Source organism: Asterias rubens, chromosome 2, assembly GCF_902459465.1.
Source record: "Asterias rubens chromosome 2, eAstRub1.3, whole genome shotgun sequence".
Classification (NCBI taxonomy): domain Eukaryota; kingdom Metazoa; phylum Echinodermata; class Asteroidea; order Forcipulatida; family Asteriidae; genus Asterias; species Asterias rubens.
This window is the reverse complement of record NC_047063.1, coordinates 14,483,285-14,507,455: the sequence shown is the minus strand read 5'-3', so window position 1 is coordinate 14,507,455 and position 24,171 is coordinate 14,483,285. Positions and strand designations below refer to the sequence as shown.

General features: G+C 38.0%; 1 protein-coding gene across 1 annotated transcript in view; it reads left to right on the top strand.

Moving 5' to 3' along the window:
• Positions 1–24,171, top strand: part of LOC117306171 (WASH complex subunit 4-like) — a 75,111-nt gene that overhangs the window by 38,968 nt on the left and 11,972 nt on the right. Inside the window, exons 13-26 of the mRNA XM_033790887.1 lie at positions 630–793; positions 1,570–1,687; positions 2,656–2,781; positions 4,070–4,177; positions 4,363–4,404; positions 6,864–6,912; positions 7,496–7,551; positions 7,849–7,928; positions 14,721–14,826; positions 15,367–15,483; positions 16,431–16,599; positions 17,067–17,221; positions 18,369–18,443; positions 19,806–20,000. Coding sequence (XP_033646778.1) covers positions 630–793; positions 1,570–1,687; positions 2,656–2,781; positions 4,070–4,177; positions 4,363–4,404; positions 6,864–6,912; positions 7,496–7,551; positions 7,849–7,928; positions 14,721–14,826; positions 15,367–15,483; positions 16,431–16,599; positions 17,067–17,221; positions 18,369–18,443; positions 19,806–20,000 — 1,560 coding nt within the window. The remainder of the gene's footprint in view (positions 1–629; positions 794–1,569; positions 1,688–2,655; positions 2,782–4,069; positions 4,178–4,362; positions 4,405–6,863; positions 6,913–7,495; positions 7,552–7,848; positions 7,929–14,720; positions 14,827–15,366; positions 15,484–16,430; positions 16,600–17,066; positions 17,222–18,368; positions 18,444–19,805; positions 20,001–24,171) is intronic.

Sequence of the window (24,171 nt, the reverse complement as noted above, 5' to 3'; positions counted from 1 at the left end):
TAAAATCCAGCATCTGTTATAAGTCCATTTAAAAGTGTAGTCTGCTAGAGCTATTTAAATTTTGTTCTAAAAAAAGTTCTTGATGCAAGTCAACCTTTGGTGAATGTTAACAAACTATGATACATGTAAGTATTATCTGTAGCTCCCTTAGGAAACCTGTTACCAAGAGTGCTTGGTATGTGAGCCAGAAGAATTCAATGGGTGATAACCCCTACTCTTCCACCAAAAGTGTTCTGGGTTCGTTTGCGTATTGCAAACCCCAGTACATGGGACCTATTGCTTAATGTCCCATCAAAGGGACAATTCAATTATGGTAAAACATCTTGCTCAGAGGACTTAAGTGGCGCAACCCGGACTCAAACTCACACTGTGCTGGTCAGAAACATGAGCTTGAGTCTGGTGCTCTTAATTAAAAGATTATTTTTACTTTGTTCATATTCATTGTATTGACTTTTGTGCCACGTTCTTTCTCTGAAAAATATTATTAGCTGTTGCAAACTGCCTACCAACCAAAAGGACCTTTGATATAAATGAAGGAAGAAAAAAATAGTTTGGCCTGGCACTTCGACCCACAGCAGAGTCTTTCTCAATCAAGACTTAAAGAATGTTCTTTCTTTGTCTTGTCGCAGGTTCCAGCCATGACCCTGACTGCCAACATAGTATGGTCAGCTAACCAGTTTCTCCTGAAGAGTCTGTCTCCACACATTTCCCGGTTTCTTGATAAGAAGTCTCAGCAGTCTGTGGTTCTTGGCACCCAGACCTACCTGCAGCAGAAGAGCCAGAGCCTAGTCAGGTAAGGCAATGTCCAAAAAGAGGACGGGTAAAGCCCGCTTCATACTTCCTGCAAATGCAAATGCGATACAAATTTTGACGTCACAAATAATTTAACAAATAATTTGCAACAGTTGCACTGTGTTCAACTCCTGTGAAACTTTTGCTGCGAAAACACAAATTTTGTGACGTCAAAATTTGTATTGCATTCCCATTCAAAGGAGGTCTTGAAGTTGTGGATGGGTGGTTCAAGAGAAAATCGGAAAATCTAAATACAGTTTTTAAAAAAAGGAAGAGGAAAACAAAACAAAACACCTAGCTGGCCTGGATCGTCAATTTCATTCCTGATTAAACTACAAATAAAGATGTTTGTCTAAGCCAGGAAAGCTACTGATGTGAGAGACAAGGTTATATTGTGAATGAAGCCATTCAATATTTTAAAACTTAAAATTGGGCTGGGTGGGTGGGTCAAAACAATTTCACACACAAAATTCTAAAAATTTGCTGGATTTGTAAAACCTACAAGTCCAAAGTAAACCAAGTGTTGAAAGAAAAGTGGCAAGATATAACCAAAGTACATGACAAGATTGTTCTTATGGGCGACCAACACAAATGTATACAAATAAATAAATGTACCTATAACAAAGGCTTCAACAAAAAGACAATGTAGAAGAACTTTTTTGATTTGAGATTTGTATTTTGAAAGAATGGTTTATAACAAAATTGTGCAACAATTTACGATAAAAAGAGCAACCTATCCAGAACTTGTGAACTTAAAACTGTCTGTTTGTTTATCAGGGAGGTGCAGGTATACTACATGCAGGTGTGTTCATGGATGATAAAGATGGAGTCCAGTCTGACATCAGCAAATACAGTCATGGAGGATCTCACACATAAATGCAATCTCTTCATTCATGTAAGTTTGTTTTCGCTTGTAACCCAAAGGCTGGCTCACACTATGGCGAATAGGAGGGTTTGGCAAGCTACGTTAAGCTGCGAACTGCAGTATTTAATTTGCCACCAATCATCGTGTGTTGCCGTCAATTGTCGCTGACTTATTCGCTAGCGACCGCAGACGGCCGCAATTATCAGTCGCTTGGCGTTTCCATGTTATGCGATTCCGTCTTTAGTCGTTGTGAGGTTGCACAATTTCGTTGGTAGTTGTTATCTGAGTGAATGAGTGGGGAAGCCAAACTTGACTATTTATCCGACCCAAACACACACAGGCTTTGGTCAGACGTTGAGTCGCGTCATCGTCGCTGCAACCCACCATCAGCCGCATTCCTTGTCGCGAGCGATTCCGCTGCCTGCCGTCTGACCTCATTCCTTGTTGCCAGGCTCCGTTGAGACATCATCACTCAATGCCAGACAACGTCCGTGTTTGCTCGCTTAGACCCATTTCCCTACCGCAGCCATTCGTTTCGTCGTATTGTCGCTGAAGGTCGTTCCCACCTGTCAGCGAATTTTGGTTTTCCCCCTTTTGCCGTCACTTTGCTGCCAACGTTTTTTGGATTTTCAGGTTTGTCACCCTCTGTTTGGGTCTTTGTTGCTACTATGTGAGCCAGCCTTAACCCTGGTGCCTGCAGCTTTTATTTATTGTATGTCTGTATCATCATCATGAGGTTGTGTTCATCCAGTGTAAGCCATCCTCTTGTAAACACTATTAATTTCTATTTCTTGCAGTTCTGGTCCATGTTGTTCCTGCATATACTCTTATGTCATCTCTACATCTTCTGCTCTGTCTACCTCTTTCCCTTTCCATGTCATTTTACATCTTAAACTGTGACAATTCATTGTTGCATAGTTTTTGTCAATGAGAGGGTATTGGGATTTGATTCAATGTAATTGTTAATCCCCATTCATTCACTATTTAATTTATTTCAGGGTTTGCTGTTTGCTTTCAATATCAGCAACCTAGTGCGTACTGTGATGAACCTTCATGCACACATGAACAAACCCATGACCAAGACAGCTGTGTTGGCTCTATGTCGACTCATTGAAATGCTCAAGGTAAGCGCATTGTTCATAGTTGGGATTACTTAACTACTTGTGTATGACATCTCAAACTCAAACAACGCAAAAACTCTTTTCAAAGAGAGGGTATACTTTTGGTATTTAATCCATAAAAACGTGCTTGGTAAAGAGCACTAAAGCTGTTGATAATGTCCGAGTTTGAGTGTAACAATAAAAACCAATTGTAATGTGCACTTATCCACCCTGCTGGGTGTTCAAGCCTCATTAAAAACCAAAAACAAAACAGGCACAACATAAGTTTTTCGAAAACCTGTGACAAAGAAGGAAAACAAATGAAGAAAATATTTGAATTTTGTGGTACAAAGACAAGAGCTATAAGATCAATTGGTAGAGAGTTCCCAGAGAAAAACATGCCACTCCATGAGTGTCGAGACTTGGGTTCAATGAGGAGAAGTCATGGAACTGGATTGAAGATTCCTTGACGGAGTGTAATTTTGAAGTAGTTCTGAGGTGTAGTGGGGAGCCTTGCCGTTAAGTGCTTTTAGCTTGAGTGCTTGAGTGCTTGAGTATTTTAGTATGACAACTTAAGTTTAAGTGCCTGAGCATGGGTATTTAGGTATGAGTTCTTGATCATGAGTATAAGCACTCGAGTATAGCACCTGAGTATGAAAACCATAGTATGGTTATTTGAGTTTGAGTACATGTACTTTGGTTTGAGTATTTTAGTATGAGTACTTGAGTTTGAATTTTAAAGTACTTAAGTTTTAGTACTTTATTGGAAGAAACAAACATTGTGAAGATCACAGATTTACATCAAACCTACACGGTCTAATGATGATGATAGTAGAAAACATCCCTTGAGATATTTCTGTCTGAAATGTCATATTTGATGCGAAATAAATAATCTAACTTCGAGTTTATCGCTCAGTGAGCCTTTTATTCATTTTTATTTTGGCATCGATGCAATGCAAAATTTGTAATCAGTTTGTCACTATTCTCTCGTGACCCAGACGGCCGATCGATCTCAAACTTCTACAAGTTTGTCAGTCTATGCATATGGTGGATTACATAAAGTGCTTACACTGCCAGCAACTGTTTTGTTAGCACAAACCAATTCTGTAATGTTCCTTTAAGTGGGAGTACACGTACCTAAGTATGAACTTAAGTGTGAGTACCTTAGAAGATGAATAAGTGAGTGCGAGTACTTTTTGTAGCAAGTCTATTTGTAGTTGAGTGATTGGGAAAAATAACAACACATCCATCAACAGTATAGTATAGTTAAGAATGTTTCTAATTTCTATACTTGTGAATGTTATTTTGGCAGTCCATTGAGCACACATTCCACAGGAGGACCATGCTAGTAGCTGAATCCATCACTCATATCATCCAGCACCTACAGTTTACAGCATTGGCACTCGTCAATGGCGCCAAGGTTGGTTTATATTATTTCTAACACCCATTCTGCAAACCAAATATATTATTTTGTAAATTTCAAAGATTGAATAATGCTTTCAACTATTTATTATTAATTTGTCTATTTGTGCTAAATATCCAGGTTTTATTCAACTTTAAAAAAGTCACTGGCATTTTTGCTGCTTCAATTTTTTCTTCCTACAGAAACGTATTATTTCTGACAAGAAGTACAGCGAAAAGAGACTGGTAAGTTTATAATTTACTTATGTGATTTTTATTTATTAGCTATTCCGACCTACCGTCGGAACAGGTATTGTTTCTGTCGAGATTTTAATTTTTGTTCTTATTCTTTGTTTCCGCCTAAAACCCATAGCAATTGCACACGTTTTTTTCTTTAAACCTAATCTCCTAGAGCATAACTTCAAAACAGTGAAATCATATACCAAATTGAAGCTTAGAACATAAGCTTCCATGTTATTGTTAAATATTCTCTTTGGTAAATGCCATACAGTATGTACCTTTTATGAGTTGTGACTTCTTGAGATGAGTCTACGCATTTGAATATAACTGGATGCAGTCGCTTCCATGTTATTGTTAAACATTCTCTATGGTAAATACAATTCAGTATGTACCTATCATGAGTTGTGACTTCTTGAGAGGAGTCTACTCATTCTGTTTTCCTACCATCGTTCAGGACATATTACTTTCTAACCGGCTTCCGGGCCCATTAGTTTACGCTTGTACAAAGTACGAAGGTTTGAGATTTTCGTTCAAATGAACGTGCGTAGTTAAATAGGGGTTTTCGACGACGACGACACACCATCGTGTCCAAAGATGTACACTAAACTTAAACAGTTTGAAGATAATGACAGTTGAAAGCTTCCCTAAAAGCATTACTTGCTGTGGTGTTGTAGTTTTTGAGAAATGAGTGAAAAAATGTCAAATTTAGACTCCGAGGTGGCGTCGTCAGGGACGAACGTGCGTAATTTAAATATGGGTTTAAAAGGCATCTAATACTACATATCAACCCTACTTAATAGTTATAGGCGTTAGCAGTTCATATTTAGTGACAATGTTCGCAAAATCATGAAACAAGAATTATTTCGCCGGATCATAATCCACTCTGTTGATAAATATACACATGTAAACCTTCAATCTATGCATTGGCCCTTATAGCCTAGTGGTCATCAGTCGCGATTACATATCTGATACCTGCGAGTTCGAATCTCCTTCGACTACGTTATCTTTTTTTATCCCCCAAAACTATAAAAATATTTATTTTTGTAATATTTAAGTTAGATTCTTATCTTTATATCGATAATGTTGCTTTTTCTTTTCCTCAATTGTTAGCCCAACATAACCTGTGTGCATGCATGACACGATGATGTTTTAAAAACACAGTAAGCGGAAAATGGTGATCATAAGCGCAGAGTTTGGTGGTTAAGAGTTCTGTGAAATCAAATCGTACTCGATCAAACATCAAACCACCGACCCCCAAAAAAATTAAAAAATCGTAATTAATTAACCACGTGACCCATATTTGCATATTTAATTGGGAATTTTGTGTAGCACCATATCTCAAGAAGTACACGGCCGTTTAACAGACTGTTGATAGTTATAGACTCCTTGGGGATTGGAGCTAAGATTAATTTTGAAAAACCGTGACCTCAAGTTGACCTCTACTTCCGGGTCAACCGGAAGTGGGACCATATCTCAAGTACTGTACAACCGATTTCCAAACTTTTTTCAGTTTTAGACCTCTAAGGCGTTAAAAATAAACTTTGAAAAACCGTGACCTCAAGTTGACCTCTAATTCGGGGTCAACCGGAAGTGGGACCATATCTCAAGAAGTACACGGCCGATTTTTAGACTGATGGTAGTTATAGACTCCTTGGTTTCGGAGATAAATTGCAAAAAACCTTGACCTCAACTTGACCTCTACTTCTGGGTCAACCCAAAGTGGGACAATATTGATTTTCAAACTTGTTTCAGTTAGAGACTCCTTTGGCATTGGAGATTAGCCTTGGGTTACTGTTACCCCATGTCTACCTCTACTTCCGGGTCAACCGGAAGTGGCACCATAACTCAAGACACTATTCAACATGTTCAAACTTGTTTTCAGTTATAGACTCCTTGGTCATTTTAGCACATAATCCAAGCAAAAGAACACGGAACAGCTTTGTGTTTGTTCACAAACACCTAATGTCTAGTTTTCATTTATTTAAGAACTCTCAGAAAAGCAAACTGAATCACTCTAGTACTAGTATTACCCCAGGAGAGAAGACAAGGAATGACGTTCGAGTTTAAGATGTGGGGGGAAACCCAGGGAATGGTTCCAGGGAAAACCCATGCAGTCGGGTAGGGACTGAAAACCCAACCCTCATAGTGAGTTTATGAGTTTAAAGGGGCTATGTACTTTTTGTTGGACAAAAAACACAATGTATACAGATTTACATTAAACTTACACAGTTTTAAGATAATGATAGTAGAAAGCTTCCCTGAAAATAGTATTTGCTGAGGTGCTGTTTTACTCATTTCTCAAAAACCACAGCACCTCAGCAACTAATATTTTAAGGTACGCTTTCTACTATCATTGTCTTCAAAAGTTTAATGTAAATCTGTGGACATTGTGTTTTGTGTTACAACAAGTACCCAAATCCTTTAACGTATGTTGTTTTCAAGGAAACTAATTTGTTTCTGTCTAGGATGCTTTGTCTGCACTGGTACTTGTAGAGAATGCTCTGAATGGGACGGGTAAGTCGCACCCTAAAGGCCTTGTCATACAGGGCCAATTTGTCAGGCTCTTTGAAGCAACCAACTTGGCCCTTCTATGGCAAAATAGTAATAACAAATGTTGGTTTCTTAAATAACATAATTTCTGGGTAATTTTAGGTGGTTTTTTTTCATTGCAAAGTTTTAGAGGCTTACTATGTATGGATTGAATATACTATGTCCTGTTTCGACCTCTTTATATACTTTCGTCCCGTTTTTACGGCAAAACAGCTCATTTCTTGACTAGCTTTTCTCTAAATGTCATATTTTGAGTCGGGTGGTTTTACCATGGAAGGGCTAAACTGCACTCAATGCATTAAGAAATAATACTTTGGCTGCACCGGAGATACTCTTCCAGCTGTAACTCACTATCCCTAAGAAAATTATGACAAAACTTAACTGTTTTTTGTAATATTTTATTGGAGATTACCGGGAGCCTGTTGCCATACAAAATCCTTAGTTAAGAAAAGGTTTAGAACAAGATGGTTCAAGATTCTCTTTTTTTTTTAAAGAAGGGAACGATTGCAATTGTTTTAATTTGCATTTATTTGATTGTGTTTTATAGCTACAAAGGAGAGGAGACTGATCGCTAATCTTGCACTGCATGTCGGCACACAAATGGTGAGTGAGCAATAAATTGAGGGTAATCCAAAGTTGTTCCAGTCATAATAAACCGTCTTTCTTTAGAGGCCAGTCCAGAAAATTTTTGAATAAAGAAAAATGACTTTAAGTGGTTAACATTACAAACTGAAGCAAGATTCGGGTCGTAACCTCAGAAATTCTCTGTTGTTGTCAGTCTCTGTAAAATGAATATTTTAAGTCTACAATTTCTGGTTCATAAAATGGAAATGAATAAATGAATAAATGAATAAATGAATATATGAAAGAATGAAGATTATTTGTTGGTTGTGTTTTTAGAAAGCCTTTAAGGAGGATGAACTGGCATCTTACCGAACCACGATGAACAAACTCTTCCTCGTCAGTGACTTCAGGGAAAAGTGAGTTTTTGCCTCTTGTCATTTATTTATCACATGTTTGTTTGTCTGTTTGTTTGTCTGTTTGTTTGTCATCGGGCCTAGTTTTTTACAGCTGTGAGCAGAAAATTCTGCTCAGCAAATTCTATGCTAAGCAAACAATGGGTGTGGCACCAGTCACAACAATGTAAACTCTGTGGACTTTTGGCAGGTAACCAGTTTCTACTTCTATTTTCAGTGCTTAGCAAGTTTTTGTGTCTACAGGCTTTATGAAATTGGGCCCATTCCTATGACCAGTCTCCATTTGTCCATCAATAGGTTAAAATACAAAACAGACGTGAGAATCTTCCGGATTAAATTCAAATTCCATTTGATTTTCTATTTCAAATTTGTGGTCTTTGAGTTCAATGTGAGTTTGATAGAAAAAAGGGGTTTGAGGTGCAATAGACCCTTCCCATGAAATATGTAAATTGCACAAAGCGCGTACGCACTAATAGTTTGGTTGACCAAAAATAAGGAAACATTGCGCTGTTTTGTACATGGCTAATGACTGCATGACGCAGACACGTTTGCACGTCTCCTTAGTGCACAACTCTATGGCGTTTGCCAACTGTACGCATGCGTGATTGTCATTAGCATATTTCATGGGAAGAGTCCACTTGCTCATCTCTCTTCTTGAACTAAGTTGCTGCCAGCCAGCACCATGTTGTTTTGCGAATGCGTGTTTGTAGTGAACAATCGTGGACACAAAATCTGTCAAATAGTAAGAATTGTCTGCCGCTGTTTTCACTGAATATTCGGTGACCAAGTGGCCGCCACTGTCATTAGTTTTGTATTTGAAAGACATCGCTTGCAGACAATTCTTTCTGATGGCCGAGTTTGTTTCATCAATATAAATGTATAAGGCATTTATTAATTTTTGTGTTGTCGTTGATGGTGTGACTCCTTGGCAACGGTAACTCTTGGGTGATGATGGAAAGTTAATTGAGGCATGTCAATTAATTTTGTATGTGCAGTCCTTGCGATAGGATTATACGATGGGATGCTATATGAATATTAGATGAGGGTGGGAAGTGATGATCAACGCAACGACCTCTCTAAACAATATCTTAATAGCATAGTTCATAAGAACTAAGCCGTTATTAGACCTTTATCATACTGCCGCCATCTTGGTCATGTTCCCAGTATCCATCACCAATAATGAATGCTAATATACATTAAAAAAGAAATGGAATCAGACTATTTTAGTCTTCCATCCTCGGTTTGGTTACAATGATTTGGATTGGAGAAAAATTCAAAATGGCCACACATGGTTAAGGTCTTTTAAAGATCTCATCTCCACTCTATTATAAGTTGAGTTTTGAGATTGCCAAGTTTTTAGATTGTAAAGTTCTCCTCATTGACCAGTTAACTGATTTAAATGCTGGATGACGGTATAAGCATTCCAACAAGTTTAAGTTGTGGTAAAGTAACTTGTGCAAAATACTCTATTTATAAAGTAACTGTTATCTTCCTTTTGGGTAGGGCTTGGGGGGGGCCTAATGGGATAATGTTGCTACTGTTTTGGGGGTGGTGGGATTTGCGTACACTGTACATGTGTGTAACTTTTTTACTTGGATTGGTTAATGGGAATACGTTTTCAAGCCTTTTTGACTTGTTGTGTTTCCTTCGCACTGTCTATATAAATTGTAATACTTACTGTATAACGTTCACATTGTTATTTGCAAGTAGACATATATTTAGGTATTAGTGGTTAAAAATAATTTATTTTTAATCGCTACTGGAGACAATAGTTCACTTGATTGTAAGTTTGTGTGTAAATAAATGATGAAGTTGTTTCATATAAGGTTATTTATGGATTACACCAGCCCTGTGATGCATATGTGTTGAATAATTGACCTGTTGAATGAGTTGAAAGCTTGCGCATGTACTGTATTGAGGCTGCAACTTCAATTTCTTTGGCAGCTGATGTTATCAAAGTTCATTCTGGTTTGTTGTTTCATTCGCTCTGATTATTGGTCACCATTGTTTGAGGAAAAAATACTGAAGAGGATTTTTGTTTCACCGTATGAGGAGACCAAAATAGAGAACAAAACACTGTGAAGAGAAAGGCCAAGTGCTGTTGACTGTCTTAGTAGTGTTGATAGCCAAATAAGTATGTTTTGGGTTAGACTGAAATATAAAGGACTGTTATTAAAAAAAGATTGAAATGGAGAACTCAACAGCGTCACTTTCTTCTACAACTGAAATGTCATGTACATTGTGCTGGATTGGTGCGGTTTTGTGTATAATGAGTGGAGTAGCAACAATTCTGATCTATTTTTGGATTGTAGTCTGCATTGCAGTCACGGAAAGACTTCACACTGCGTCAAATTATTTCCTTGCGAGTCTCTGCGTATGTGAGATTTGCATCGGGATTTGCTTCATCTGGATAGGCGATGTCTTCCAGGTGTTCTTTCAGAAGCATTCAGTACTGAACCTTGCCTCAATTCTGTCCTGCTGTTTAAGTTTACTTTCCAGTTATCTAATGAATGCGGCCTTGATAGCAGCGGATCGCTACCTGAAGATTGCCCGGCCACTACAATATCTCAGTCTCATGTCCAACAGACGATGTGTTCAGCTTATCGTCGCAGTCTGGATTATTTGGCTGATCCCAGGTCTGAGCTTGTTCATCTTTATGTTGACTTGCTTTGAAGTAGATGAATTGTACATCGAAGAACTTATCAGCAACAATCAATTCAGCATATTCATATCTGTGGTCTTAGATGTAACAGAGTTTCCGCTCGTTATATGTATCGCTTGTTTCATCGCTGGTATTGTGCGCATCGCCAAGACTCAAAAACGAAGAATTCAAACAGAGGTGCAGATGTTAGGGCACATCCGCCGCAGTGACGCACAACAAGAAGACGGGGTCGATCGTCAGGTATCGGAACCAGTTCAACTGCAGGATAAGGGAAGCAACAAAACCACTGTGTACATTGTTGTCCACTTTGTTGCTTATGTTACTGCATGGATTCCCGTTGTTCTCACAGTAAACATAGGAGTCTTCGGTTCATCTCCATTGGAACACGTGTTCATTGCACTTTTCGCAAGTTTGTCTTTAGGGTTAGTTGAACTGACCTTCGGGACATTGTTTGTGGTTTATGTGCAAATTGAACATCGACAAAGTTCAAGGACAACATGGCAGAAAGTGTTAGCATTCTTTCGAAAATAATATAAACAAACAGTTTGATCTTTTTTTTTCAATCAAGTGGGAGATTAGGCAGTTGATGTTTTATGATTCATTTAATTTACTGGAAAAGCATAATGATACACTACAGAAAGGCTTTTCAAGCAAGAAGTCAAGTAATTTTCGGAAAAAACAAAATAATGTAATTGTAATAATACTCTTTGGTTCAAAAGTGATTGTTAAGGTTATGCATGGTGTAGCCTTGTCCAAGGCTCTTTACGCAAACACTGGCCCACTCTGAATTCACGAACTGAAACTATACTGCATGGAAAAACAGTACTTGATACCGTGGGGTCGAAGCATGGTTTTTCAGGGTTCTTGAACCTTGTACAAACGAAACTGCAACAGATTCGGCCTTGTTGTACGAGCTTAAAACCTTGAAAAGCAAGCTTCGGCCCCACGGTATCAAGTACTGTGTACCGTGCAGTATAGTATCTATACAATTCGCGAATTCAGAGTGGGCCGCTGGTGCTTGGGTGAAAGAGCATTGGACAAGGCTATGCATGGTATGGATAATACACCTTTATCATGAGTCAGTCATCTTGATTGATGACAGTGACAGGTGACTATGCAAAGTGGTCCTTTCAGATTAAACCATTTTTTATTTGTAAGGATTTGTACAGGTATGAACTTTTTTATCAGTGAAACTAAAAGGTTTTAAAAATCTAAACTCACTGTTTAAAACAATATTTTGCTGTCGTTTTAATTTAAAAGCAAGTGTGTTCAAAATTTTGAGTGTATTTTCATGTGAGTTTAACATTGAGCAGTTTATGAATTTACAACACTTTTTTGAAATAGCTGAAGCATTTATTGTTAGCTTCAAGTAAACTTGCTCAATTCTGATTGGTCTATCCATAGAAACGAGATATCAAACTCTGTTCTAACTCTGCATGATGTGGTTTTTTTTTAAAGTTAGGCATCCAGTTTGAATGAATATAAATTCATTATTGTTTTTGTGCTCATGGATTACAGAAAAATACAGCCTCGTTTTGATATGGGACAGAGAAGTACAATATTTGTAGTTTTTCAGTTTGCCTCTGTGTGTTTATTTGTAACAATTCGTTACATTGATTTAAACCGGATTGTATGTTTGATAAATCCAGTATTCTACTACAAAAGAAGTTCTCTTTCCGGTAGAACCTAGGTCAAGATCAATTTATTACAGGGACCGTGCTTTCGTCAAAACTGCTACTGCCCTGTGGAATAAGCTCCCTGTCTCACTTGACAAACTACCATCACTAATCAACTTCAAGAGGGAACTAAAAATACACTTGTTCACTTGGACTTACATTTGGGTTTTATTTAACTACAATTATGTTTATTCTTCATTTTCATTTGTATTCCTTTTTGTGTAGGCACCTTGATAAATTTTCTGCAGGAGTGAGCATTATATACATCCAGATTATTATATTTTAAAGACACTGGACACTTTTGGTAATTGTCAAAGACCAGTCTTCTCACTTGGTGTATCTCAGCATATGTATAAAATAACAAGCCTGTACATTTGAGCTCAATTGGTTGTCGAAGTTGCGGGATAATAATGAAAGAAAAAACACCCTTGTGACATGAAGTTGTGTGCTTTCAGATGCTTGATTTCGAGACCTCAAAATCTAATTCTGAGGTCTCAAAATCAAATTCGCGGAAAATTACTTCGTTCCCGAAAACTGCATTACTTCAGAGGGAGCCATTTCTCACAATGTTTTATACTATCAACAGCTCCCCATTACTCATTACCAAGTAAGGTTTTATGCTGATAATTTATTTGAGTAACTACCAAGAGTGTCCAGTGCCTCTGTAGTTATGCCTAGCCAATGACGAAGCTAAAGGGGCCCCAATGCCTTCGGATTGACCGCTTTGAGTTATAAAAGCATTTGTCATGAAATTAATTTTGTTAGAAAGGTGTTTTTTAATTCGAGTATAACCCTTTAGTCCCTGCACCGCCCGAGTTTGCTGAAAACCAATTTCTCAAGATTCTTGCAGTAAATTACTGGAATCGTAGTTCGCATTTTAAAAGATAGCCATGGCTTAATGTGTATGCACAATGGTTGACCCTTTCGGTAATATTTGTATAAAAGTACAAGTTCTCATGGGAACAATAAATGCCTCTCGTTAAACGGCTACGGTAATTTTTATGGCGAATATTTTTGTGCACGGATGAAATGGACACAATAGCTTTTCAAGGTTTTTGTCTGGCTCAATGCTCATACTGATTAAATGCGAAGGCGTCAATTTTCGACAATATCATCATAAATGATGACAAATTTCCTGTTTACTAATGAGCGTTTTTATTTCGTAAGAGCTAAACTATTTCATCATCATTAGCTTCGACAAGTCAACTGTGAAGGGAGAATTAATAACAATCTATAACAACTAGATATATTAACAAATGCGTAGACCTACTAATGACTATCGAGTTTTCTTTTGATGTTCCTTTTTTTCTACAAACACAAGCTACTAATGACTATCGAGTTTTCTTTTGATGTTCCTTTTTTTCTACAAACACAAGCTAGCGAGGTTTCCTCGTACTGCATAGAGGCGGCTGGGCGGTACAGTGGCTAAATGGTTAATTTTTCACAAAAAATCATCTCTGGAATCTGTGAGGTTTTCCTTTAACTTTAAGAACTTTCAACGGTCCCCCAGTTAATGCAGTCAAATCTTTGGTTTTACAAAATGGCGGACTGTGTTAGTTTACAAAGTAAAAGGAAAAAACCCAATTTTTATGCACATTTGTGTGGATCATTGTGCTCGACCTTTAAAACACCTTTCCACCGATATTCAATTCATAACAAATTTCAAGGCCCCAAATCGCCCAATCTGATTGCAATTCGGTGATCTCCAGACCCTTTCGTTCCTCCCTCGGCTTAGCTCGGGAAAACAGAACGCTCCGGAGATCACCTCGGGAGTTATAGTTTTAACCATAGCACTCGAAGCAGTCAATATTACAAGTATACTACGGTACGCTTCTATTTTGGGAGTCTTAATTCACACATGCAAATTAGAATCATAGCAAGCATGTAAAATGCACATGGAGTATTTCCTCCAAATTTTGGGCAACCAAAATTGTGACGATGGTGTAATGGTTCACCAATGTATGTAGCTTTCAAGATGCAGTGTAAAAACCTATACTCTAGTTGTATAAAGTAGAATAAGAGTAAAATGCTGTTGAAGCAACAGCTTTTGGTACCGACAAAGTTGCAGTTTTGTATGTTTTTTTTTGTTAGGTCTCTTGCCTCTGAAAATTTACAATGTCATCTCCAATGTTCTATTTAATTAAGCCCCGCCCACCAAATCCACCACTTAAGGGTTACTTAAGACTAGCAAGGGGAAATTGGTGGATCATTGCAGGACCTCTAATCTGCTGTTTTGGGATTCAAATTGTATATTGAATATCAGTTTAAAACCATCAAAAACTTCTCAAAACATCTCCTGAAGATGAGAGTATACTGTTCGAGACCTCAAGACCAAAAACGGCTCTGTTTAGAGCCAACACTCCCTCAAAATGTAATGATTGCATGGTTGTACCCGCAAGTTTACTATTTTATAGTTTACTCTTTTCTTTTTAATTTGCTTGTATATTTGTTGTTTAGGCTCAGGGAGGCATGTGATTGTAGTTTCCTGTACTGGCATCGTGTGGTCTTCCCCCTCTACTTGGCTGATAGATTTGAGAATGCTGTGGATGCACATCGCCTTCATGTAAGTACACGTTTTTGTTGCCGGGTAGTTAAGAGCACTGGAGCTTTGGTGTTTCTGATCAGCAGAGTGTGGGTTTGAGTGTGGGCAATATATTCTTAAGAATTAGACAGTATCATGAACAGCAACAGTAGTGTTTCATTGAATCTGATTTTTTTGTAGAATTTTCCCTCATATTTGCGTTGATATGAAGTACATACCCACCCGGAAGAAAACTGCCTTGGCTCATTGGTTGTTGTTGTTTTTTTGTCCTTGTCGTCCAATTCCTTGTCTGTCTCAGGAAATATACAAAAGCATTATGCTTAAATTTTTTCCCTGCATGTTGACTAATATGTAAATTTTTGTAGTCATTATCTTCAAATTCTATACATTGCATCCGCCCTTCATTATTATATTCATCGATATTTGTTTTCTAGTGTATGCTTAAATTGTTATTGTCGACATGAAATAAATGTTCATTGAATTGAATTGAATCGAAATTGAATCCAGTATGTAAATAATCCAGTATGACTAACTGTTGGTATGTTCTCCGTGGTCTTGCAGTACATGTTTGGTGCATTGGCAGATTGCGTTCCACCGATCGTCCAGTGTAAGCATCTGGAATCCCCTCAGAAGCTGTTGGACTCCTTCGACAAAGAAATCAATGCTCAGTTTAAAGAGGTGGGTCCATGGGGGAGTAGACATCTCTCAATCCTAACCTTCCCATGAGGTATCGTGGCTGAGTGGTTCAGGGCGGAGGACTCAAGCTCTGTATTTTACAGGATGTGGGTTTGAGTCCTGGAGTCGATATCACAAAGAGTTAGGACTAGTCCTAACTAATAACTAGTCCTAGGAGATATTAAAAACATAAGGGTAGTTCTAAGTTAGGACGAGTAGCTCATCCTAAGTAGAGATAAGACTAGTCTTAACTCTTTGTGAAATCCACCCCTGGCCTGGTCAGTTGCAACACTTGTGTCCTTGACCAAGGCACGTTTTCGTAATTGCTTCTCTCCATCTAGGAGTACAAATTGGTACCAGCGAGAGCTGGGGAGTAACCTGCGATGTAGTGGCATCTTGTCCAGGGGGACAGAAATATTCTCAGTTAATGAAAGTCAAAGAAATTGATATAAACACCGGCCTTATGAGCCGTTCAGACTTTACTTTACTTTACCTAACCTCCCAATTTTATACAAAGTTTGGGTCATAGATTGGTAGATACTCCAACCATTAATGACCACAACAACTTACTTGGTAATTTGTAGATTTATACTTGGTAATTAAATAATTATGGGTGTGTTCGATTAGCTTCCCTTGGTTGATCCCGGTGCGTTTGAATTGCTTTGACACGTTATTCTAGGGGCTCACCCAGGTCAGACCCAAGTGCCCTGCTAATTGAATGCACCCAATATTACCCGCTAAATCAGACACATTCCAGGGGCTCACTCGGGTCAGCCCCCAGTGCCCTGCTTATGGAGCGGGTCACTTGGGGGCTGGCCTGAGGTGCATGACGTCACCACAAGAGGCAAATGTGATCGTTCGATAAGCTCTTGTCAGGGGCTCACCCAAGTGAGCACTGTGGGGTCAATAGGGGAAGCTAATCAAACGCTCCTATTATTTCCTTATTTCAGCATCTTCTTGATCCTTTGTGCCGTGCCATTGAGACAGATCTCCGCCTTTCAATACACAACCATCTCCAGCTGGACAGTCGTAATCCCTTCAAAGTCCCCCTTCAAGACAATTCACACTTCATCAAGATGAGACCCATACGCTTCTTCAATAACTTCTTGGATATCAAAGGTAAAAACTGCTCCCTCTTCAAACTTTATTATCCAATTCTTTGAAAATGAATGGCTGTTTTAAAATTATTTTTCCAGGAAGTTACACCACTCCATTTGGTTTGAAAACTGCAATCAATATGACACATACTGTTATCGCAAATTAAAAAAATGAATAAAAAACAAAACATACATTGATACAAAAAATAAACAGCTGTTTACAAAAAACTTAAAAGGTCCCTCTAAAGGAGGGTGTCATGGTCGAGTGGTTTAGAGCATCCCGGTCATGACACTTGTGTCCCCCAGCAAGATGCTTTACTATAATTGCTTCTCTTCACCCAGGGGTATAAATGGGTACCTGCGAGGGTAGAGGTTGAGCCCACAACCCACCTTACTCCTTATCCCTTAACCCCCAAACCTCACAATTAACAACCAGTAACAAATTGACTAATGAATGATGAGAGACCTGGCTCTTCTGATTGTTTGCAGCTTCTGTGACCCACTACCTGGATAAGACTTTCTACAACTTGACGACAGTTGCCCTGCATGATTGGAAGACCTATGCGGAGATGCGGAATCTGGCATCGCAGAAGTACGCTCTGACTATGACTGAGGCTCACCTCCCTACACAGACCCTAGAACAGGTCAGTAGTTACTTTACCTTAAGGCCGGTTTATAGGTCGGTCACGCAATGGAAATCTTGACGTGCGATCCTAAAAAACACAGTTTATAGTCATCGCTGAGGCCTGAAAACTGTGGCCTTTACACCCATTTCAGACAGGCGAGCCAGAGGAGTCGCACCAAACCAAATAGATAAGGCGCGACTCTAGGTCGACCCAAATAAAGTTTGGGTTCAGACAGGCGGACTTAACATACATTTACATTGGGTTCATGAAATCAAGACGCTCCAGAGTCGTTCCAAACGACTGCAACAGTCAATCTTTGGACTTCATTGTAAAAACTATCCTATTGCCCACTCAATTAAAAAAGATTGACAAATATGGGAATCAAACCTACATCCTGTAAAGAGCAGATTACTGTGACGAAATGAAAGTTTTTAAATTGTTCTTTTTAAATACACGATCAGTGAACGCCCCTGATAACTTGAGCTATGATTATATGTGGTAATTAAGGGGTGAAAGTGATCAATTGTTTGACTTGTGCTCTGCTAAAAATGGTATTCTTGAAATTAGAAAAACATCTTATTTTAAGAAAATATTTCTTGTGTCACTCCCTAGAAAAAGTTTCTAGGGAGTGACACATTTCAAGGATACCATTTTTAGCAGTGTGCGTAAGCGTGGAGGAAAACGAAAGTGACAGCTAACCAGCCAATAAAAAATGGCCACTATTAAGCGAGAAAAGTGATAGGCTAAATGTACATCATGTCAATAAAAATCAATCAATTTAGCAACAGTCGTTGAGCTTGAAATCAATGTTTATACAATGCATGACCAACTTACTTGGTAGCTTGCATGCGCGTAGCCTATGTTGCTGACCTATCATACAAAATTGAGTCGAGGGCAACTTGGCAATAACCAACACGACGCACGCAGCAGCGACGCATGTACCTCGCTGAGCAATGAAATGTTTTAGCATTAATAAATGAACCATAAAAGCAATTATCCAAGTATCTTGTAATGTGTGCTTTTCTTAATTTTCTTCTATCCAGCACCTCGTTATGCGTTTGTTCATAGATAGAGGGCGCCGCCAAACTTGTTTGTATTATGATGGTAATATCATTCATATAAAGATGTTAAATTTCATGTTTTACTTGTTCTCTTCTCATTACAGGGATTGGACGTGTTGGAGATAATGCGCAATATTCATATATTTGTGTCCAAGTATCTGTACAATGTCAACAATCAGGTAAAAATGCTCACCATTATTATAACTTAATATTGATTTCAGGGAGGGGGAACACAATCACACCCTATGCCACAGATTGGAAATGTTTTTTTTGGGTTTTTTTTGTGGCATTCTTTTACATGTTTGCATTTTTTATTGCCTTTTCTGTGGTATGATATTGTTGATTGTCTTGTATTGGTGTATCTCAATGTTTGTTTTTGTCTTTCTTATTGTACAATGTATGTTTGCTGTAATTTGCTTATCTCTTTTTAGCTTAATGTTTATAATATGTAAAAATACTGTCTGTCGTGCCCCAAAGCATGACCACTTCACACCATACTTACAAGATCTTCACTGGCTGCCGATTAGGGAGAGGATAACCTTCAAGATCTTGGTTTATGTGTATAAATGCCTCAACAACACAGCACCTGGCTATTTATCCTCTTGCCTGTCTCTCCATCGGCCTGGGCGCTCAAGTCTACGCTCAGCATCCGACACTACTCGCCTCATGGAACCTAACTCAATCAAGCTTCTTAAGTCGGCCTCAAGTCGCACATTCTCACATTTTGCTCCACACACCTGGAATGCACTCTCCCCCTCAATCAGGAAATCCGACTCTCTTCGAACATTTAAAAAGTGTATCAAACATTCTCTATATCCTATCTAATGCGCTGCGTTCTTGATGTAGTGGCGCTATATAAATGCCCTATATGTATGTATTTATGTATGTACAGCATTTTAAGATTTGTGTTTTTATGTACATGTAAGACGCTATAGCAAAAATAAATTATTATTTTTATTGATTATGTTTCTTTTCCTTTAGCCATGTTTTAATAAATCAATGTAAGTCTTGCATTCTGCTGTTTGTTTGCAATAGTGCTCACCCAATTATGGCAGCACGCAATAATGGCTCATTATCATCTGCTGCGTATTATTATGAATGTCCGCTATCTTAAAGGAACACGTTGCCTTGGATCGGACGAGTTGGTCTATAAAAAAAGCGTTTGTAACCGTTTGTTATAAAATGCATATGGTTGGAAAGATAATTTAAAAGTAGAACACAATGATCCACACAAATTTGCCTCGAAATTGCGTGGTTTTCCTTTTACTGTGCAAACTAACATGGTCGGCCATTTGACTCCCATAAATGGCTAACCGTGTTAGTCGACGAGGTAAAAGGCAAACCGTGCAATTTCGAGGCATGTTTGTGTGGATCATTGTATTCTACTTTTACAGCATCTTTCTGCCCATATGCATATCATAACAAACGCTTTTCAAAGACCAACTCGACCGATCCAGGGGGCCACGTGTTCCTTTAAGCCTTTTCAACACCTGGATGCACTCTTATGACTCACTCCCTTGGTCTTGTAACACTACTGACAGATCTTTGTGGAACGTTCCAGCAACAACAAGCATCTTAACACCATCAACATCCGACATGTTGCTAACTCTATCCGTACCCACGGCACAGGCATCATGAATACCACAGTCAACTTCACGTATCAGTTCCTACGCAAGAAGTTCTTCATCTTCTCCCAGTTTATGTACGATGAACACATCAAGTCTAGGCTCATCAAGGTATGTGTGAGGGTTTTGAGGGATTGCATGGTGAGGTATCAATGTGTATCAGTTTGTGGTAACACCAGGGGCCAATTTCATAGAGCTGCTAAGCATGAAAATTTGCTTAGCATGAAATTTCTTCCTTGATAAAAACAGGATTACCAACCAATTTTCAGCAGCTCTATGAAATTGGGCCCTTGTGTCTATTTTCTTTGCTGTGTAGATTTGTTCTATGAGAACTTGTCAGCACTATGCTTGGTTCATACTAATTCCTGTGAATGCGAACAAATTTAATTAAGAGTTCCAAAGCCACTAGACTCAACAGATTTATTGGTAGAGTAGTTAAAACTAGAAACCCTTACATTCTGACTTTACTTTATCGCTCAATTAGCAGACCCATACTTGAATACGCAGCTTTAGTCTGGTGCCCTGTTCTTTCGACTCAGCAAAAAACGCTAGAGAAGGTACAGAGGCGATTCACCCGTTTTTGTTTGGGTCTGCCGAGAAGGGTTTTAATTGATTCTGTAAATGAAATTGAATATTCTGACAGGTGTGTCAAGCTGGGTCTGCCTCTTTTAATCAACAGGGTTCATTTCCTTTCAATTACGTTTGTTATTGAATGTTTATATAACAAATTTGACATTGACACGGACACTCTAATTCCCATTAATTGTAGACATATCGAATCTGTTAAATTTGTCCATCAAGATTCCCTAGATTATGGGACGAACTACCGGCCTGCATTAAAGATACAATTATCCATAGTTTATCCTCCTTCACAAATTCCCTCAGGAATCATTTATTAGTCCCTGGCGAGGAGGTCCCCTTGACCAAAACAGTTTAACTTTCTAGTTGCCTTGCCCATTCGAATACCTTGCTGCTGTTTTTTATTTCTCAAATTTATAGTGCCTTTTGCATAATTAACTAGAATCTCTCTTTTAACGATTTTGTATTTTTAATGCCCATTAGTGCTTTTATAGTTTTAACTGCTTGTCTAGTTCTATATTTTTATACTGTATGCCATGTTTTAATAATGTCCATCTGTAATGTCCCTTTTTGTCTCTTCGTAAATTGTGGCATCAGGAGATTAACTCGATAGTAATTTAGTTTACTTTTTTTAAATCCTTCAGGGGTGCTGCTTTTTTTGTAATTGTATTGTATGTTCTTGTTTTTGTTTTCTTACTGTTCTTATTGTCTGTGCTTGAATTTTTGCCTGTGAAATTAATAAATGAAATGAAATGAAGAGTTGTAACTCTTACTTAAATTAAGTGTTTGGGGAAGTAGGACAGGCAGTCTTCCTATTTGTTCAATATATCTTTGTTTGGGGTGCCATTCAGAAGCCATTCAACCAACTGCCATATATTCAAATGTTTTTTTTATTGTCACACATATAAATACATAGCTCAGTTGGTAGAGCGCCGGCACGTTAATCCGGAGGTCCTTGGTTCGAATCACACTCTAGTCAATTCTTTGTTCAACCCCAAAAATCACATATAAATACATATACAGTGAAATTCACTTCGACTTGCGAGTCTAAAAAATACTAAAAATTACAAAAAATTACAGAAAACCCTTAAACCACATAGGCATACAATAACTAACAAATAAACAGTATGCGCATATTATGCAGAGAGACAATTACAGTAATAGCCAAGGATCACACCAAAGTTTATGATGCTAAAAAAAAGAGAGGGAGACCGCCCACATTAGGTTTACACAGCTCTGTTGGTAGAGTACTGGCACATTAAAGTTCAAAATCAATTGGTTTCTTTTTAGACCCCAAAAACCTAGTAAGTTTCCCGCGTGGTTTACTGCTTAAAGCTAATATAGTAACGTTATATCCAGCACCAAGTTTAAATTAACCACTTAAGGAAGATGTACTAAAAAAGCAACTGTAATTGACCAATATTCTGGAGGAAATAACAAAGATGACAACCTTAATGGAGAAGATGAAACTGCAATGACAGCCTTAGAAAATAGACACGGTATTAAAAGAAAACAAACAGACAAAGCTACAAATATTCTAAAGTAACAAAAGTCCCTCAATACCTCACAGATAATTGGGGGAAAATCTGAGCGGTTGTCGTAGTTCCTAACATTTTGAAGGTCGTGCCAGTATTGATCGCCATTTATTGCATTTGTATTGTATTTCTCTACCACATATTCTGGATTTCTTCTTAGCTTAGTTCTTCTTAGTTTCTTCTTTTTTTGGTTATTGTACGTGTATTATGTTATTGTTTGTATTATTGCCATGAGTATTTTGATGGATTTGTGTGTGATTCGTCAGCGATATTGGTCTGAGTTTAAATGCAAAAATGCTGGTCTGATCTTAGGGACAGGGATTTACTATTGCTCTTTTCCAATGACCTGGTACGATTCCTTTATTAAATGACTGGTTAGCTCAAATACCATACGTGACACACCAACCAGGGGTTTAATTTTATGATATACTAAAAAAAGAAATTAATCCCCCCCCTTGTTAAAAATGTAACTTGAGACTACCGTGGCTTATTTTAGAGGGCTCGTGCCCTTTGTACCAGTTCGAAGAATAATGGTTCATTTCTCCTCGCTTGGTTTATCATGGCCTTGAGGAAGATACTTAGAAATAATTACTATTTATGACTGGATGTAAAAGGTTTTATGGTCAAGCTGTTGATAATTTTCATGATAGCTAAAAGCTTCGTTTCATTTCCATTAAGTCTGCTTGATGAAAAATATATATCCTGCTAGTGCTCTTCAGCTCATGTTTGCACAATGATATGTAGATGATGGAGGTGGGAATTGTTTTTGTCCTTCTTTTTCCTCTCTCAAATTTTACACAAGTACCAGTTTTTCCTTCTTAACCATTTAGCCACTGTACCGCCCAGCCGCATATAGCGATACACTGTATGCGGTACATAGAGCTACTGCGGTACGAGGAAACCTCGCTAGCTTGTGTGCGGTACGAGGAAACCTCGCTAGCTTGTTTTTGTAGAAAAAAAGGAACATCAAAAGAAAACTCGATAGGCATTAGTAGGCCTACGCATTTGTTAATATATCTAGTTGTTATAGATTGTTATTAATTCTCCCTTCACAGTTGACTTGTCGAAGCTAATGATGATGAAATAATTTAGCTCTTACGAAAAATAAAACGCTCATTAGTAAACAGAAAACTGTTCATCATTTATGATGATATTGTCGAAAATTAACGCCTTCGCATTTAATCAGCATTGAGCCAGACAAAAGCCTTGAAAAGCTATTGTGTTCATTTTATCCGTGCACACAAATATTCGCCATAACAATTACCGTAGCCGTTTAACCAGAGGCATTTATTGTTCCCATGAGAACTTGTACTTATATACAAATTTTACCGAAAGGGTAAAAAATTGTGCATACACATTAAGCCATGGCTATCTTTTATAATTTGAACTACGATTCCAGTAATTTACTGCAAGAATCTTGAGAAATTGGATTTCAGCAAACTCTGGCGGTGCAGGGACTAAAGGGTTAAAGGCAGTGGACACTATTGGTAATTACTCAAAATAATTTTTTGCATAAAACCTTACTTTGTAACAAGTAATGGGGGAGCTGTTGATAGTATAAAACATTGTGAGAAACGGCTCCCTCTGAAGTAGCGTAGTTTTCAAGAAAGAAGTAACTTGCAACTTGGTTGATTTCAAGATCTCAGAATTAGATTTTGATGTCTCGAAATCAAGCATCTAAAGCACATAACTTCGTGTGACGAAGGTTGCTTTTCTTTCAATTTATCTCTCTAAGACCTGCACTTGCACAGTTCAGGAAAAATAAAGAATAAAAAAAAGCTTTGAAATGCCTTCGGGTGTGATAAAGCACTATATGTAAGAGCTGCGTAATTAATATTATAATAATAGAGTCTAAAAAATACTAAAAATTACAAAAATTACAGAAAACCCTTAAACCACATAGGCATACAATAACTAACAAATAAACAGTATGCGCATATTATGCAGAGAGACAATTACAGTAATAGCCAAGGATCACACCAAAGGTTATGATATTAAAAAAGAGAGAGGGAGACCGCCCACATTAGGTTTACACAGCTCTGTTGGTAGAGTACTGGCACATTAAAGTTCAAAATCAATTGGTTTCTTTTTAGACCCCAAAAACCTAGTCAGTTTCCCGCATGGTTTACTGCTTAAAGCTAATATAGTAACGCTATATCCAGCACCAA